At 36.8% G+C, this 19,570-nt stretch overlaps 2 protein-coding genes across 3 annotated transcripts in view; one reads left to right on the plus strand and one right to left on the minus strand.

Annotated features, from left to right (window-relative positions):
* LOC123880641 (epithelial discoidin domain-containing receptor 1-like) overlaps positions 1-19,570 on the plus strand; it is a 216,736-nt gene that overhangs the window by 105,189 nt on the left and 91,977 nt on the right. The window lies entirely within an intron of this gene.
* LOC123880659 (succinate dehydrogenase [ubiquinone] iron-sulfur subunit, mitochondrial-like) lies at positions 10,046-11,070 on the minus strand. Its single transcript, XM_045928902.1, has one exon. It carries the CDS (start codon positions 10,980-10,982, stop codon positions 10,089-10,091), a length of 894 nt encoding a protein of 297 aa, XP_045784858.1. The 5' UTR covers positions 10,983-11,070; the 3' UTR covers positions 10,046-10,088.

Below are 19,570 nucleotides of genomic sequence, written 5' to 3' on the forward strand. Positions count from 1 at the left end.
TCTCCGTTTTTCGCCGAGTGACATCCACATGGGATGCGTACGGTACACGGTTTTTAACTTACCTAACATTCCCCTCTTGCAGAAGTGTTAGCATTTTAATGCAGTTCGCGAGTTTCAAAAATGTACGTTACACTTTTTTATTTGGATACACTCGGCGCTTTCGACACATCTCGAAATTTTTGTCATGCAGGTTTATTCTTGACTGTATATATTCGTATTTTTCTAGCATGGTTTTGAACTTACTTTGATTACTTTTACCATCCAAATAGGTTCCGATATAAGGCCGTGTCATAGAGCCTAAAGATGTCAAAAAATTTTCCTATCTAAATTCATCGAGCTCCCACACTTGCACACTTCTATAGAAAGATTCTACAAAACGATCGAGTCGGTTTACAATGTTATGGACTTTGGACCTAATGCGCAACATGCCTTGCAATGCGACTCGCGCGTTGCCGTTAAAAATCTGCCTGTAAGTTCCAACTTAATCGGATGAAGAATGTGCAAACGTATAGACGACAAACAGGGAGAAAAACAGATGCTCATTTCATTTTTGTGAAAAAAGACAGCATGCTTATTCTTTTCTCAAATAAATGTCAAAATATCATAAGTCACCAGAATGACCACTTTTCGTTTAATAATTAGCTGTACATATTAATTATATTAGAATCAAAGCCGAGCTGAATTTAGCGAAAAATTCTACTCTTATGAAAATAATAAACGAAGAAGTTAACATTTCAAACTTTTGATTGGTACTAAAATCCTAAATAGATATGCCACATACAAGTATCCATCCCAATTAGAAAGTTCCGGGCATCGAATGAAACTTTGCTGCCGAGTATTTCCGAAATACAAACAAAAGACATTTAACTGTTCTGCAATTAACATCAAATGCAGCTTGAAACTCCATCTGCACTGAACGGCTCTCACTTTGCACTCTTTCTATTGTTTTCGAGTTTCAGTACCTTGAAATGAAATACAATTTACTTGCTTATACCTTAGTGGTTTTATCCAGAAATTAAGTAAATATCTAATATTATGAAGGTTAATTTAGGGTTAATTTTTTCGACAAATCCTAAATATAAAATAATAATTAGACAATAATGTTTTTACGTCGTTAAACTAAAAAAACATTTTCTTTTTTTTTTAATTCAAATCTATGTACATAGTTTAAAAACATTAATTGACACAATTACTTATTTATAACAAATCTCGTAGGCATTATTTTTCTGATTGAATAACAGCCGCGCCTGATTGTACGTAAGGGTTGTTATCTAATTTTATATATCTGATCGAATCCAATCGGTTTCGCGTGGCATCAAGACACGTTGGGCGGCGGCGCGGCGGCGCGGCGTTTCGAAGACGTGCCGTTAAATTAGGTTACTTCTTTACCTCTGTTGAGTCCGTTTTAAAATTCCGAAATCTCGATTCAATTTCAAAGATCATTCTTGAGAAATCTCTTCTTTGATTTGACGTTTGACATATTTGCGGGTTGTAAATTAAAAATTACATTTTTGTACACTTGCAGATTATTTATTCATTGTCGTTAGTTTACAGCCTAAAAATATAGCGTATAATCAAAAGTCAATGCATTTCCCTTCGTTTGCGAGTTGATTCACGTAAACGAATTAAGCTCGGAATTACGCCAGCGTCCACGCGAACGAAATCACGGACAAAGCTAGTTTATAATTCAATTTACATTGGTTTCACGTGTGTTTCGAAAACACCTGCGAGCCGAAATGTTACACTAATGAGCAACTGCTAAAATTTACTCATGATGCCGACATTAACCTTTATAATTTCTATATAATATAATAATATGTCTGGGATGTTGAAAGTTCGGGTGTTTGTTATATACTCCTCCTACGGAATGGAGATAGCTTATAATACGACATAGCATATAGGCTACTTTTTATTCCAGAAAAGAGTTCCGTTTTTTTTAAACTTATATCCACGCGTACTAAGTCGCGGACTTCATCTAGTATAATTGATAAAGATCGTTGAATTTAAATCGAGTAAAATTTTGCAGTTAATAGTAATATATATATATTTTTTTTTTATATATAATATTAGTCATTTTTTTTTATCATGACTAACATTCCCCCCACCCCCACCCTGATTGCCAGCTCGACCTGTCGCACACTATAGTTGTCGATGCTAGTTTTGTCGAATGATTTTATTCTAGAAATGCAGCGAGTAAAATTATCTCGTATTTGAAAACAGTATTTTACTATAACTTTTCAGGTAAAAATATAAAAAAGTTAACAAGAACGAGGGTGTTATGTGGGTATCGTTTGCAACTGGGACTCTCAAACTGCATTTGATGTTAATTACAGCACAGGCGAGTGCCTTTTGTTTTTAGGAAACACCGGCTACCGATGATATAACTCTTATAATTTAGAGAGAAAATGTGCTTTATTTCGTGGTAAAAATCTCGGTTCCGTACCACAAAAGAAAAGAAGGAACTCTTATAGGATCACTTTCTTGTCTGCCTATCTGACCGCCGTCTGTCGTGTCTGTCAAGAGAACCTATAAGGTACTTGCCGTTGACCTAGAATCATGAAATTTAGCAGGTAGCTAGGTCATAAAGCACAAGGAAAAATTCCGAAAATCTTGAGTTTGTGGTTACGTCAGAAAATAGTTATTTGTTCAACAAGATAGCAAAATTCATTTTTGTTGCGAGTGCCTAGTTTGAACCCTGAGCGGGCGAAGGATTCTAAGTTAGAATCCTGAGCGTAGCGAGCCTGATGAGCGAGTGTAGCGATGATGATGATTCTTTCTACCTCTGGAGCTGCATTAATAAGCTGGTACCTACACTTGCAAAAGGGATACGTTGGGTAAGTTAAAAACCGTGTACCGTTCCTATCCAATATGGACGAAAAATGGAGACTCGGTGAAATAAGAGAGTCCTTCCGCTTTTGTGTCACTCGAATTCATTCGGTGCAAGTGCAGTTAAGGCACATTCACACGAACCCAGTTTCTTTGAGTGATTATATTTTACTAAGTTATGCCCACGCCTTCGTCCGCGTGGACTACACTTTCAACCCCTTGTTCTACCCCTTTAGGGGTTGAATTTTCAAAATTCCTTGTCTACGTCATAATATTTATCTATCTGCATGCCAATTTTCAGTTTTAATTCGGTGATTTAAAATTCTGTGTTAAAATGTTATAAAATGCAAAGCAAACACCAACTAACACAAACAAACAGGCTCCTAGTCAATTAAGCACACGTGATCGTTTCTCACATTCAGCTTGTATCATGCTCTGTGAATGACAGAATTCAGCCTCCAATTTTGGCACCGGTTCTTACTCTATTTGGAATTACCGCTGCGCTAGATAGTTGACTGGTGTTAATTGCGCCTAGTGTCTACATTGTTTGCAGAGGCAGCCATTTGAATGAAAAACTACCAATTTTTAGGGTTCCGTACCTCAATAGGCAAAAAGGAAACCTTATATAATACGATCACTTCGTTGTCTGTCTGTCCGTGTGTCGTGTTTGTCAAGAAATCCTATAGGGTACTTCCCGTCGACCTAGAATCATGAAATTTGGCAGATCGGTAGATCTTATGAAGCACAACTAAAGGGAAACCGAGAATTTGTGGTTACATCGCCACCTACCTGGAATGGTATCTACGCCAGTAAATTTATATAATAGAATGTTCTTCGTTCGCCTTAAGATCCAACGTTGATCGATTAAAATCGTTTTTACGGAGATTACGACTCTTGGAGACTATCGTTCCGGTGTACAATAAAATTGGGTTAACGTACCTCGCTGTTAGAATCCATTTTAAATTCTGGAACCTCGATTCAATTTCGAGGATCATTCTTGAGAATTTGACGTACAATCAGGGGGCACGGCAGTGCCCCCGCCAAGACGAGCCAAACGGCGGCCGGGGCGCTACGTACCTTTTTCTCGAAGTGTTTCGCCGTATTTTCGACCCGTCATAACTTCGGTCTGGATGACGCTAGAAAGCTGAAATTTTCAGTATAAGGTGTCCTCAGCAAATTTACCAAATATACCAAGTATCAAATATCTAGCTTTTATGGTTACAGATTTATTGATACCTAAAATACGCCGATTTCGTCCCTCACTGATGATCATCAAAACCTCTACTCAAAACCTCTAAGGTACTTCCCGAAGTCCTAGAAGACTGAAATTTGGTATGTAGACTAGAAATTGACTACAAACTACAGGAAAATTAAGAAATTCGAAATTCCCCCCCTCTACGCCTCTTATGGGTAAAGCAAATCTGTAAATTCTGTCGTTAGAATGCTGATATTTTCAGGATAAGATGTCCTTGGTAGATTTATTAAACGCATTGAGTATCAATTGTCTAGCTTTTATAGTTTCAGATTTATTGACAGTCAAAACTTCTAGTCTGTAATTCTAGGGTACTTCCCGAAGTCCTAGAAGTTTGAAATTTGGTGTGTATACTAGAAATTGCATACAAACTACAGGAAAATTAAGAAATTTGAAATTTTTCCCCTTCACTCCCACGTATGGGGGAAGTAATTTATTTGTAAAGTCTATCGCTAGAATGCTGATATTTTCAGGATAATATGTCCTTGACAGATTTATCAAATGTACCAAGTATCAATTGTCTACCTGTTATGGTTTCAGATTTATTGCCATTCAAAACCCCTCTAGTCAAAAGTTCTAAAGTACTTCCCTAAGTCCTAGAAGACTGAAATTTGGCATGTAGGCTAGGGATTTCATTCAAACAACAGGAAAATAAACTTTTCCCAGTCTGTACATTAAAAAAATGTGTTTCCTGAAGTCCTAAAAGACTGAAATTTAATATATCTGCTTTAAAATTGAGTTGCAAGATTCCACCCAAACAAACATAGTTACATACATTGCAAGTGGAATAAAAGCTTTTAAAAAAGAGGTAACGATAGAGAGCGGGCCATGAAAATGATGTAGGTACCTACAAAAAATAGATCCAAAAAAAAATCTAGGGCACCTGCCAAAAAGAAATGAAATCCCACCAAAAACATTTCATGTAAAAAGGTTGCCAAGACTCACAAGTTCATAATGCTTTCACTGTTAAAAAGTTATGAGATCTCTAGTAGAGCCAAGCCCCTAGCTGAGCTTAGAATTGCGCTGCCCATGGGACTTATCCCAAGTCCAAAGTATATAGCTCTTAAATGCTCTTGAGTATATCACATTTATAACAATAAAGAACAAATAACTCTACTTACAAGCTCTGATTTTACAAACTCTAAATCTTGGTTAAAAAAAGTACGGCTTGGCCGTTTAATGTTCGTGAAACTATTACATGACATAACATAATATATTAAGGCCATAAGAAATAGTTTGTTCGACAATTACTAATTTGTATTATACTTCATGATTGTCGCACAAGCTAATCCGGGCTTAAATGTCATATCAGATAAAAATTTCACAAACATTAAACGGCCAAGCCGTCCTTTTTTAACCAAGATTTAGGGTTTGTAAAATCAGAGCTTGTAAGTAGAGTTATTTGTTCTTTATTGTTATAAATGTGATATACTCAAGAGCATTTAAGAGACATATACTTTGGACTTGGGATAAGTCCCATGGGCAGCGCAATTCTAAGCTCAGCTAGGGGCTTGGCTCTACTAGAGATCTCATAACTTTTTAACAGTGAAAGCATTATGAACTTGTGAGTCTTGGCAACCTTTTTACATGAAATGTTTTTGGTGGGATTGACATTTTCCATTTGCGAGACTTGTAAATGTCGCTGTGTGCCGTACGGAATATGCCTGCAAATTTTTGTAGCTGCCTTCAACATTTCAGAAAATATGACCAATGATATTATCCTGTAGTTAATATTATAAACGAGAAAGTCTGTATGTATGGATGCATGTATGGATGTTTGTTACTCTTTCACGCTTTGGCTGAAGTTTGGAATGGAGATAGATAATATCTTGGGTTAAGACATAAGCTACTTTTTATCCGGAAAATCAATGAGTTCCCACTGGATTTTTAAAAACCTATATCCACGGAAACGAAGTAGCGGGCATCAGCTAGTACTATAATAAACATGCTACGTTCTTATAACATGGGGTATACAATTCGTGCTCGGTGATTAATAAGACGGAAGATGCAAAACATACGAGAGTAAAAGAGATAGTACTTTACAACTAGCCGCGACTTCGTCCGTGTGGACTACATTCAAACCTCTTTTTTAACTCCTTAAAGGTTGAATTCTCAATAATCTTTTTTAGCGGATGTGTGTCGAGTAATTTGAGCTGTGCGTTGTTAGATCAGTCAGTCAGTCAGTCAGCTTTTCCTTTTATATTATTTTTAGGTTAAGGCTTGACTACGTATGTAAAGCACTTTTATCTACTTTTATTACATAACATCTTAGGCTTCAACATTTTTTACCGTGGTGTTAAATTACTGTTCCCTTTTCTACTTAATTATTATTGCCAGTCATTGTGGGTGAGCTTTCATCCATAATAAGATGCAAACTCGCAATTCCGACCAGATTTAATTAAAATCTCTTACGTGCAGTCCATAAAGAAAACCATAACCAGGCCGTAAATTAAAAATATCACAAAGCCACCGCTATCAAAAAAAATAATTTTTACTTCAATAATTCGTTCCTGGATCTGACGAGCTTGTGCACGTATTTGAGATTGCTTTTAAAACCACATCAGAGAAAAGTTGTCACAATGGCCCTTAATTACATACACGGGCGGCCTTTTTCATCGTAGCCTTGACAAACACCATCAAAAACTTTTGACCGCCCACAGGAAATGTGCCTAACCGTAACTGAAGTTTAGTGAACGTCGCTCTCTTTTCAGGCAATATTTAAAACGGTAATTACAAAACTTCTTAAATGTAGCTCAGTTTACATAAAGGTTGCGGGCCTTATTTAAATTTAATCGACCATTCGCCGAGTGTCTTGCAAAACTTGCCCAAATTGAATTTCCCTAACTCTTGTCACCTGATCCTTTGTTCCAGGTTTTTAATTATCTATTGGGGTTCTTCTTTCATTTTTTCAAATTATTTTGATCCGAGGTAGATACTAATAAGGAGAAATATATAGAATATAGATGTACATTATCATGATTGTTATCACAAACCTATTTGCGTCCACAGTAGGTCTTTCGAGGGCGCACCACTACACGTGGTTTTCCACCTTAACCATCCAGCCACTTTTAAATGCCAACTACATTATGAGTGTATTAGCTCGTAGCTCTAGTTTTAAGTTTACATAACTAATTATCATTATAAGAACTAGGTAAAATAGACCTCCGCTTCCTAATCGGAAGATCGGGGTTCAATCCCGGGTCTTTTAACTTTATGGAAACCTTTAGCTTTTGGAGTTATGTACGTTTTAAGCAATTAAATATCATTTGCTTTAAGTTTGATGAAGGAAAACATCGTGACACACCTGCAGGCCTGAGAGTTATCCATAACGTTTGCAAAGATGTGTGAAATCGGCCAAACCGCACTTGGCCAGCGTGGTAGATTATGGTCAAAACCCTTCTCATACTGAGAGAAGATCCAAGCTCTGTAATGAGACGGCAAGGATTTGATCATGATAATGATAATTAATTAATTATTATCAGAATTATATTAGTATATCAGTCAATACTACTAATATTATAAATGCGAAAATTTGTATGTAGGGGTAGATGTATGATTGTTACTCTTAACGCAAAAACTACAGGATGGATTTGGCTGAAATTTGGATTGGAGAAAAATTATACCCTGGATTAACACATAGGCTACTTTTTATCTCGGAAAATCAATGAGTTCCCACGGGATTTTCAAAAACCAAGTCGCGGGCATCAGCTAGTTAATATTAATTGTCAATCAAATATAGTACAATGAACGACAATGCCGTACAATGTATATTACCATCACTGTATGGTAGGTACATATATGTGACTGGTACCAAAAACTGTACTTAAATGGTTTGGACTTATTTTGCATACAAACAAATGTAATTCATTTTATTATACTGAAGCCTATATTAATACAGAATTGAGAAAAAAGTTATCTGTTTCAAAAATCTCAAATATACTGTAGTAAGTCAACTTTTATATTTCATTAAACATTTTACGTTCCTCGCTAAATTAAAAATTCCTTATTTTTACGATGCAGTATAAAATAGAGTTTAATTTTGCGGTACATTAAGGACGAAAGTCGTTTATATGAAAAAGATATTAACCACACTTTCAAGGTAATTTTATATTTCAGTGTAATACTGTAAACCGCAACATAATACTATATTCTGTGATGTTTTTCCATCATTGAAAAAAGCTCCATTTTTGTGTAAATTGTAAAACCATGTTAGGTTTTATTTTATATGAGACCTTACTCGGAAAGATCTATTATTTTTATAACAAAATTTTACCTGGACTGCGATGTCTCCTGGTTTTTCCAAGATGAATGCGGGTAAACCTGGAAGTAGTATGACAGTTTTTGCTAAGCACATCCCCATAATTTGCTTCCACACAGTACCGTATCCGAACTCTAAATCTACCGACGGCAACCCGATAGGGTAGTAACTAGCCAAAGCCGAAGGCACCTACATAACCAGGCCAGTTCTAAATTAGAAATGATATTTTTCCAAATTGCCTCCGATTCAATTATAAGACACTTACTCCAACTACAGAGAGATCGTCAAAGTAAATACGAACTAAAAATTAAAAATTTATAACACCCCAAACAAAAAAAAAAACTAAATCAAAATCAGTTCATTAGTTTAGGAGCTACAATGCCACGGCCCACGATAGATACACACGTCAAACGTATAACACCCCTTTTTTGGGTCGGGGGTTAAAAACAAAACCCTATAGTACGCGACAGGTCGCGCTATCCCGCAACAGGGTTGTGCGGGTGTGCGGGGCGCTCCCACCCGGATTGCCATGACAACCTGTCGCGAGCTATACATATAGTATAGAAGCGTCGCCAATGTCACCATTTGCATTTTATTGCGAAAGTTTCTGGCCGCAGAACGCCCTATTTTTATGATAAAGTTATTCAAATGCATGGTAAGGTCATAAATTGGGAAAGGGGTATCCTGGCACGGCAGGCACTGAAAAAGTTACTGAGCGCTTCAGCGTCTGTGGCTTAACCGATGCGAACGTCTTTTATATTTGACTTTTGATGTCCCGATTTAAGAACCGATTTCCGGAACACCGTGGAAAATCGGTCGCTACGCAGTGTTTATCATTCGATTCTTTAAATAAAGCCGTTAACGAGATTTTCTAATCTAATCAGGCTGGCTGTCCAGCACGAAAACACAGTCAGTATTCTGGGCACTATTCCTCGTGGGCGTGATTTGTACATCAATTGGATAAGGCTAGCCCATAATATTTACAATTATTAACAAACTAGCGGATGCCCGCGACTTCGTCTGCGTGGATTTAGGTTTTTAAAGATCCCGTGGGAACTGTTTGATTTTCCGGGATAAAAAGTTGCCTATGTCAATTACAGGGACACAAGTTACCTCGGTACCAAATTTCATATAAATTGGTTAAGCGGATAAGTTTTTGGGAATCCCGTGGGAACTCTTTGATTTTCCGGGATAAAAAGTAGCCTATGTCCGTACCCGGGATATAAGCTAACCCTGTACCCGTCAGAATCGGTTAAACTGTTGGGCCGTGAAAAGGTAGCAGACAGACAGACAGACAGACACACTTTCGCATTTATAATATTAGTATGGATTTAAAAATGCTAGATGATGCCCACGACTCTGTCTGCGTGGATTTAGGTTTTTAAAAAACCCGTGGAAGCTGTTTTACTTTTTAAGATAAAGAAAGTTAGTCTATGTCCGTGTCCAGAATGCAAACTATCTCTCTACCAATTAGGCGTTGCCCGCAACTTTGTCCAAGTGGTTTTAGATTTTTTAAACCCGTGGGAATTCTTTGACTTTCCGGGACCAAAGTATTTAGTGTATATCCGTTTCCGGGATACAATTATCTCTGTATATTTCATCAAACTGTTTTAAACAGATGGGTACAGTTTGTCTACCTATATAGACACACTTTAATTTTCATATACTTGAAGAAAATTAGGTATTTCAAACAATGACAATAATATATTTAAAATTAGGTATGTAATAAATAACAATTTACAGACACTATTTTTAGCATCCACATGATGATCCGCCGGACGAAAACTTCATAGTATCTATTTCCGGTTGTGGCTTCTTTTCCAAACCAGATATCAATCTCTTTAGTTTTGCGATGGCAAGACCGGGATGCAATCCTTTGGGGCACGCAAGGGTGCAGTTCAAAATCGTGTGGCAGCGAAATGCTTTGAAGTCATCCCTCAACTCGAACAGTCTCTGCTCGGCATCGTCGTCCCGAGAATCTATGATCCATCGGTAAGCGTGAAGTAAACTGGCGGGACCATAAAACCTGCGACCATTCCACCAATAACTAGGGCATGACGTTGAGCAACATGCACAGAGGACGCATTCATAAAGACCAACTAATTTCGCATTATCATTTATGCTTTGGGCGTACTGGAATTTCCCCATAGGTCCCGAATCACGGCGAACGAGATAAGGCCGGAGGCTATTATAGACATCAAAGAAATGCGTCATATCAACGACCAGGTCCCTGATAACGTACATGTGTGGTATCGGATAAATACTAATAGTCTTGTCGGGAGGAATGGCTGTAATACAGGCCAAGCAGTTGTTCCCTTGCAGATTGACAGCACATGAGCCACATATGCCTTCCCGGCATGAACGACGGAACACGAGAGTCGGATCCATATCCTTAAGTTTAATTAAAGCATCTAATACCATTCTGCCGCAAGTACTGACGTCTAAATCATAGCTCATCATTTTAGGCTTTTCATTACTGGAAATACCACCAAACCTGTACACTTTGAACACTCTTCTTGGATCCACAGGTTTCTTCGACTCTACTGATGCTGGTTTGTGGCCGGAATAGGCCCTCCACAAAAACTTACATGTTGAATGCCTTATTAATTTATTAAAACGAAATATTCGAAAAGATTTTTGCATCATAATTTATTATGATAATGATGAGAAAATAATTTTATTTGTACGTATTTTTCAAAAGTAACTTGGACATACATCATCAGGACACTCTTGAATGACGTTTATTTGACGTATAAACGATTATTATTTTTTAACTTGATTGCAGGTTGATTGTTATTTATTTAGTAGTGATTAAATCCTTTAAATCATTTTAACTAATATAAACCTGCTACAATATTATGGTTGATTTCGTCATTATCATGTTGATAGAGCTATGGCTCATGGCGGGGCCCACGTGGCAACCACTTTCCAGCTATGGCCCTAAACGTCTCGGGATTCTTTCCCAAATATCTAATTTAAAATGGCTAATTCACACGAGAGTTATTTTAACGTCCGTCAAAAAAGCGTTCAAATAGAACAAATGCATTCCCAAGTATATGTTCACACGTCAGCGCTTTTTTATCGCGCACTTTGTATTGTCAGCGCCATGCCGGGTTTTAACGCAACTCTTATTTAACACTCGTGCGAATTAGGGCTTAAAATATTTGGGACAAAATCCTGTTACCAAGTTAAATGAAACCCAAAACTCTCCTATTATACGAGATTCAAAATAATTCAATTAAATTAAAGAATAAAATCCATGCAAGCGAGTTTTTATTTGAAGTTACATGGCATACCTAGCAAGTTATTTAAAAACTTTAGATAAAACTACCAAAGGAGAAGTCTGTTCATGAGTTGCATAGAGATGGAAGATTAAAATAACTTCTAAAGACTTACAGCAAACAAATCACCAACTTTCATATTGCAATTTCTTTCTGTTTTTGTTGGAACACTTATCACTCGCATATTATAATATTTGAAATGAAGGTTTTTGTATTATTCGGAGGTATTTAGGCCAGAGCCATAACCTAAATAAATCTCAAATTTCTACCACAAGGTAAATATCGCAATATTATGGAAGAGCTACTTTATGTCAAACTAGCTGATGCCCGCAGCTTCGCCCGCGTGGATTGGTCCGATCCCCTGCAGCATCAGGATTGAGGAGTTGGACTCCAAATTTTTTATGAAACAATGTCGCAAAGTTCCTCTATCGATTAAAAAAGAAATGACGCAAATCGGTTCAGAAATCTCGGAGATTTCGGTGTACATAGGTAGAAAAACACAACTCCCTTTTTGAAAGTCGGTTAAAAAAGTAGCCTATGTTACGCCCTGGTCAATCTTCTACTTGCCTGTGAAAGTCCCGTCAAAATCGGTTCAGCCGTTCCAAAGATTAGCCTTTTCAAACAGACAGACAGACAGACAGACAGACAAAAATTTTAAAAACTTGTGATTCAGTTATGGTATCGTTCAAATAACCATATGAGCTTAATATGAGGTAGTTATTTCGAAATTACAGACAGACACTCCAATTTTATTTATTAGTATAGATGCCGAAGAGAATTTCCGTGTACGCAACTACGTGATCTTTCAGCAAGATCAACGCAATAAAACATTGTATTATAGGAAATTAGTTACCATAAAGGCTGGGACACACCAAACGCGTATGCAGCACGTAAGCGTAGACGTAGCGCGTACCATGACGTTGTAATGTATGGAACTGTATGAGATATGGCATACCGCTTGCGTGACGTGAACGTTCGCGTAGACGTAATGCGTGCTGTCATGTCTATGGATTCACGCGCGTCACTACGCGCGTGGTCACGTGTACGTGCTGTATACGCGTTCGGTATGGCCCAGCTCTAACTTCAAAGTTTAAAACGGGCACTAAACACTTGGATGAAGGATATACTATCTCTATAACTAAACATGTTATAAGTTTTTTTTTTACGTTCATGCTGATTTGATATTTTATGCCAACATCATTCATCGATGCGGATACCACGAAAAGTCATTTCTTCGATTAATGGAGGCGCGGATTTTTCCCGCCTTCAATGAAAATCAATTTCCTAGAGTTGGGAATTTTTGTTCCCGACCGCCTGGTATTCTCACTCACTCGATCGAGCTGCGTTCACGAAAAATCTTCAGTGCAAAACTTGTAAAATAAAATAAAATAAAAATGCGATCTTTGAATTCGTACTAATCCATACTTCCATACTAATATTATAAATGCGAAAATGTGTCTGTCTAGCTGTCTGTCTGTCTGTACGCTACCTTTTCACGGCCCAACTGTTCAACCGATTCTGACGAAATTTGGCACAGGGTAAGCTTATATCCCGCGGACGGAGATAGGCTACTTTTATCCCGGAAAATCAAAGAGTTCCCACGGGATTCCTAAAAACCCATCCGCTTAACCGATTTGTATGAAATTTGGTACCGAGCAAGCTTGCGTCCCTGTAATTGACATAGGCAACTTTTTATCCCTGAAAATCAAACAGTTCCCAAGGGAGCTTTAAAATCCTAAATCCACGTCGCGACAAAGTCGCAGGTATCCTCTAGTCTGTTCATAATAAAATTCAAGTCAACAAAAGATTTCAAGTCTAAACCCTTTTGATGAAAAAAAAAACCTAGTTATAATCACACGATTATAACTATTTTTAAATGATACATATATTGGCGTTTCTTTCATTCATATATGGTCATAGCACACATATCAACTCTGCGCGTGGTAAACGTGCAGTTCCCGCGCCTACAGCTCGTCGTCGGTGCGTTTATGTCTCCCCATACTCGAGCACGTCTCTTCGTCCACGCTTTGCCCTCTCCTCCTGTTACCTGCTGTTGTAAGCGCGGCGTCACCTAGCCGTAGACGAATCGTCGTACCGGAGCTGCTGATCCGCTTTTACATTAGGTTGATGCCTGCTTGACGACGACGCGAAAAGCGGTACGGTGATGATCCCTTTCGAGTTGATATGTGTGCTATGACCTTTAAACTTAGCTTAACATTCATCTACTGCTTACTGCTTTGCTACATCGCACATCTCTCGTGGAAAGGCAGCTTTACTATTAAAACGGAACAGAATTATTACTTCCTCCATCCATGAAACGGAATACAAAATAACAGAAGTGTCAAAGTAGAGTCCCATGTTCCATTAACTCATAGCTGGCGCTCGTGCCATTAACTGCATATAATATCCCCTAATTGACACTTTATAAGCAGGTGTCAATTACTGGTATAAATTATTACTATCCCGGATACAGCTTCATATTGAACAGTAAAACAATATTCAGTGATAAAACCAATTCATTTTGAACCATCAAGATTCAAGAATAACAACATTACGCAAATTTTGTTAATCAATACTTGGAGGTAAAATATATTATACCAGATGATACACGTGACTTCGTCATGTGGATTTAGGTTTACAAAATCCTGTGGGAATTCTCTGATTATCCGCGATAAAAAGTAGCTTATTTCCATCCCAGGAATGTAAGTTAACAGGGCTCTCTCCGTCACTCGCTTCTGCTCGCTTCATACAATCGTAGTTCCAATTTCATTTGAATATTAAGCAACCAAAGTCCATGAAATTTTGCAGACATATTCTAAAAACTAATATCTATGTCTGTGGTTTTCCAGATTTCTGTTAATATATTCGGTTTCAAAGTAACGCGGTCTTAAAAATTCATATACAAATCTTTGAGCCCCTGTAATTTTAAAACTACATATTTTTAGAAAAATCTAAAACACCACAGACACAGATATTAGTTTCTAGAATATGTCTGCAAAATTTCATGGACTTTGGTTGCTTAATATTCAAATGAAATTGGAACTGCGTTTGTATGGAGCGAGTGACGGAGAGAGCCCTCTTAACTTGCATTTTGATCTAAATTGGTTAGCGGATGGACCGTGAAAAGTTAGCACACAGACAGAAGACACACATTCGCATTTTATTTGATTATAAAATGCAAAACTACCATGGATACCACTATATTACTATGTATTATGAACATTTTTATTACGTTTCGTGCCCAAAACAAAACACTGAACACTTATTTTGTTTCACATAACTAACTTTGTGCAGATTAATGATTAATTAATTTAATCACTCCATTAATTTATTTAATCAATTAACGCTTGTTACTAGCATATCTATGTCTATAATTACTAAATACATTCTCGCAAGACGCTCTTGCACGAGTTAGGCATCCAAGAATTTAGAAATCTAATCTAGTAACTATCTAGTATTCAAGTAGGACGTTAATAAAATTTATTCATTGGATTTAATCCAGGGTCATCCCTCGCCAACTTTTTTAAAAGAAGCTTGCAGATAGATAGACAGATGTCACGTTTATAATTATTATCAAATAAAATATAAAGTTTATAATTATATCAATGACAAATCCATACTAATATTATATGTATGGATTTGTCATTGCCATCTCTCGTGGAAAGGCAGCTTTACTATTAAAACGGAACAGAATTATTACTTCCTCCATCCATGAAACGGAATACAAAATAACAGAAGTGTCAAAGTAGAGTCCCATGTTCCATTAACTCATAGCTGGCGCTCGTGCCATTAACTGCATATAATATCCCCTAATTGACACTTTATAAGCAGGTGTCAATTACTGGTATAAATTATTACTATCCCGGATACAGCTTCATATTGAACAGTAAAACAATATTCAGTGATAAAACCAATTCATTTTGAACCATCAAGATTCAAGAATAACAACATTACGCAAATTTTGTTAATCAATACTTGGAGGTAAAATATATTATACCAGATGATACACGTGACTTCGTCATGTGGATTTAGGTTTACAAAATCCTGTGGGAATTCTCTGATTATCCGCGATAAAAAGTAGCTTATTTCCATCCCAGGAATGTAAGTTAACAGGGCTCTCTCCGTCACTCGCTTCTGCTCGCTTCATACAATCGTAGTTCCAATTTCATTTGAATATTAAGCAACCAAAGTCCATGAAATTTTGCAGACATATTCTAAAAACTAATATCTGTGTCTGTGGTGTTTTAGATTTTTCTAAAAATATGTAGTTTTAAAATTACAGGGGCTCAAAGATTTGTATGTAAATTTTTAAGACCGCGTAACTTTGAAACCGAATATTTTAAGAGAAATCTGGAAAACCACAGACATAGATATTAGTTTCTAGAATATGTCTGCAAAATTTCATGGACTTTGGTTGCTTAATATTCAAATGAAATTGGAACTGCGTTTGTATGGAGCGAGTGACGGAGAGAGCCCTCTTAACTTGCATTTTGATCTAAATTGGTTAGCGGATGGACCGTGAAAAGTTAGCACACAGACAGAAGACACACATTCGCATTTTATTTGATTATAAAATGCAAAACTACCATGGATACCACTATATTACTATGTATTATGAACATTTTTATTACGTTTCGTGCCCAAAACAAAACACTGAACACTTATTTTGTTTCACATAACTAACTTTGTGCAGATTAATGATTAATTAATTTAATCACTCCATTAATTTATTTAATCAATTAACGCTTGTTACTAGCATATCTATGTCTATAATTACTAAATACATTCTCGCAAGACGCTCTTGCACGAGTTAGGCATCCAAGAATTTAGAAATCTAATCTAGTAACTATCTAGTATTCAAGTAGGACGTTAATAAAATTTATTCATTGGATTTAATCCAGGGTCATCCCTCGCCAACTTTTTTAAAAGAAGCTTGCAGATAGATAGACAGATGTCACGTTTATAATTATTATCAAATAAAATATAAAGTTTATAATTATATCAATGACAAATCCATACTAATATTATATGTATGGATTTGTCATTATCTTCTCGATATAATTTCAATTCTCAATCGCTGTGCCCAAAATTTACGGTATTTAGGGATCTCCAATAGAAACAATAGTCAAAGTTTGTCAACTATCGATTGGCAAATTGAGCGAACTGTGGGACTATAACTGTCACAAACTATTATGGTCAACTGAAATTTCCTTATAATGCAGCGGCACAAATTGATTTGGTGCGCCAAAAGCTACAAATTAATTTGCCTAATATACAGCTCGTTATACAAATCAGAGATTTTGCAATTGTGCATTGTAAGGTCTACATCTCCTGAGCATGCTCCGGTGTAGGAGCGAAACGTGCGTCGAGCGTGTTCTGGTGGATTAGTGTGGTGGTACTTGGGGCTTGGTTGGTGGCTGGCTTTTCCTGCATGCTTAGCAGTGGAAAGGCGGGCGGTGCATGTCGCATGCTGTATGTTGTACCATACAGATTTGCCTTTTTCAGCGGATTATAGCAAATTAAGAGGGGTCTCTCCGTCACTCGCTTCATACAAACGTAGTTCCAATTTCATTTGAATATTAAGCAACCAAAGTCCATGAAATTTTGCAGACATATTCTAGAAACTAATATCTATGTCTGTGGTTTTCCAGATTTCTGTTAATATATTCGGTTTCAAAGTAACGCGGTCTTAAAAATTCATATACAAATCTTTGAGCCCCTGTAATTTCAAAACTACATATAAATACTAATCTAAATCGAATCGAAATCTAAATCTAAAACACCACAGACACAGATATTAGTTTCTAAAATATGTCTGCAAAATTTCATGTACTTTGGTTGCCTAATATTCAAATGAAATTGGAAATACGATTGTATGGAGCAAGTGACGGAGAGAGCCCTGTTAAGCTATTGATTCCTTGTAAACCGGGTATTATGTCTGTTTATCATATGTCATAAGTTATTGTATATAACAGCTGTAAGACATTGTCAAGGCCTGCAGCAGCATAGTTTAAATTCTAGGGACACTTACGAAATGATTTACTTACCGCTTTGTTGTTTCTAATTCAAACCATTAGAATATGGAATGCCCTTCCAGCATCAGTTTTCTTTTTTAGTGTGGGTATTGTCAAGTCAAGAGTGAATAGACATCTTCTAGGCAACCACGCTTCATCTTAGACTGCATCATCACTAGTCAGTACTTAGGTCTGATTGCAGCCAAGCACTAGTCTACAAATTAAGAAAAAGTTCAATCAGGCTAGTGCAACAAGAACTCCATCAATTCAACCAATTACAACAATTGTGACTATCGTAATGTGATAATCAAAACTTCCGTACTAGCTCATCTTAAAAGTTCCTCTAGTGCGTGAGGCATGGTAACAATTTATGCTTCCGAATAAGGAATTTATTGTCGGCATTTAAATTGTATGGAATATATAGCGAGCTTGTCAAAGTTCGTTAACCGCCAACTACCAAACTGAGCAGTCTGAGAGCTTATAACTGTTAAAGTTATTATTGCTCGCCTGGGCTTACGTTATACTAACGACGTATTGCACTTCAACATACTAGGCACCTAGCAATAAATTCTCTGAAGTACTGAAATGAGTTCTGTATGTTTCATTTTTATGCCCAACTAGCACATGCCGACGAATTCATCCGCGTGGATTTAGGCTTTTCAAAATCCTGTGGCAACTCTGATTTACCGCCAGATGCGAAAATACATTTTGATTCGTTGCTCCACTGCAGCGTCATTGAAGGACAGACAAACTAATAAACGAACAAGCTTTCACATATTATAATACGGGTAGTGAGGTTATGTCAGCGGCATATTTTTACGTCATGAAAACTAAGTCAAAAAGTCTAAATCTGACTGTATAATTTGATGTCATATGCCATCGAAAAATTCCAGTGTGTATCTCACGCATCGATGTATATGGATAGACCCCTCCGAAAAAACGCGCTCAAAAAGTCAATAGAACTTGCAAAGGTCTATTGACTTTGTCAATGACTTTGCAAAAGTCTCTTGACTTTGTCAATGACGATGACGTACGATTCAAGCGTATTTTTGCGGACGGAATTGTATGGGAAAGGCTAATCCATATACATCGATGATCTCACGCCATTCTCAATCTCTCATTATCAGGACGCTTAGTACTAACATAATCATCTATTCGCCATCCGTCAGCCAAAAAATCAACAATGAGAACATAGAAACAAATCATATCAACTTTAGAAAAAGCTTTTGAAAATTTAAAAAGCACAGCGGCTAAACTGTGTTCAGCTTCACGTTCCATTTCATTTTAGCATAAAGTTGTTTTTTTATAGAACAAAAAACAATAATGGACACCTTCGCCTCGACGCGTAAAATCCAAGTAAGCAACGACAAGTGCTAAGGTTGATCGCTGTTCCGCCCCTTCTCGGAGACACTTTTCTATTATCCTAGTGTTACATTCAGGAACCTTATAGTGCCTTGTCACTGTATACAAAAACTGTTTACAGATAAAATGCATGGAAGTGTGGGAATGTAAGAAAAGAGAAAATATTTTTCGTTTGAATAAATTTTTTACTTCGTATTTTGGAGGCCACTTTGTGTTAACTTTTATTTCAATATAGTTTTTATCAAAAAGCGTTAATAAAAGTATGTTAAAGCTGCTCGAGTGGCCTACTATCGCTTGAGTGATCGCTTCCTTGTTTAACCACACTTATTCTACATGAACGCTCCTTCAATGATGATGATGATCACTCATGAAACAACATTAATATTTCAATTTTCATGTATTTCAGCATTAAAACTTATTTTAAAATCGTATGTTCCATTTTGCACTAGTAAACATTCCTAGCCACAAATGCCAAAAAAACATTTTGTAGTTTGTTTCTAGTAGTGTTGTACAACTTGCCAAAGTCGAAGTCTCCCAAGCGATATTATAAATTACATAATTGACTTTGAAATCTAAC

This window comes from Maniola jurtina, chromosome Z (assembly GCF_905333055.1).
Source record: "Maniola jurtina chromosome Z, ilManJurt1.1, whole genome shotgun sequence".
NCBI classification, from domain to species: domain Eukaryota; kingdom Metazoa; phylum Arthropoda; class Insecta; order Lepidoptera; family Nymphalidae; genus Maniola; species Maniola jurtina.

Bases quoted from the DNA above. Each gene is read 5' to 3' on its own strand.
- LOC123880659 (XM_045928902.1), bottom strand. From the start codon at position 10,982: ATGATGCAAAAATCTTTTCGAATATTTCGTTTTAATAAATTAATAAGG.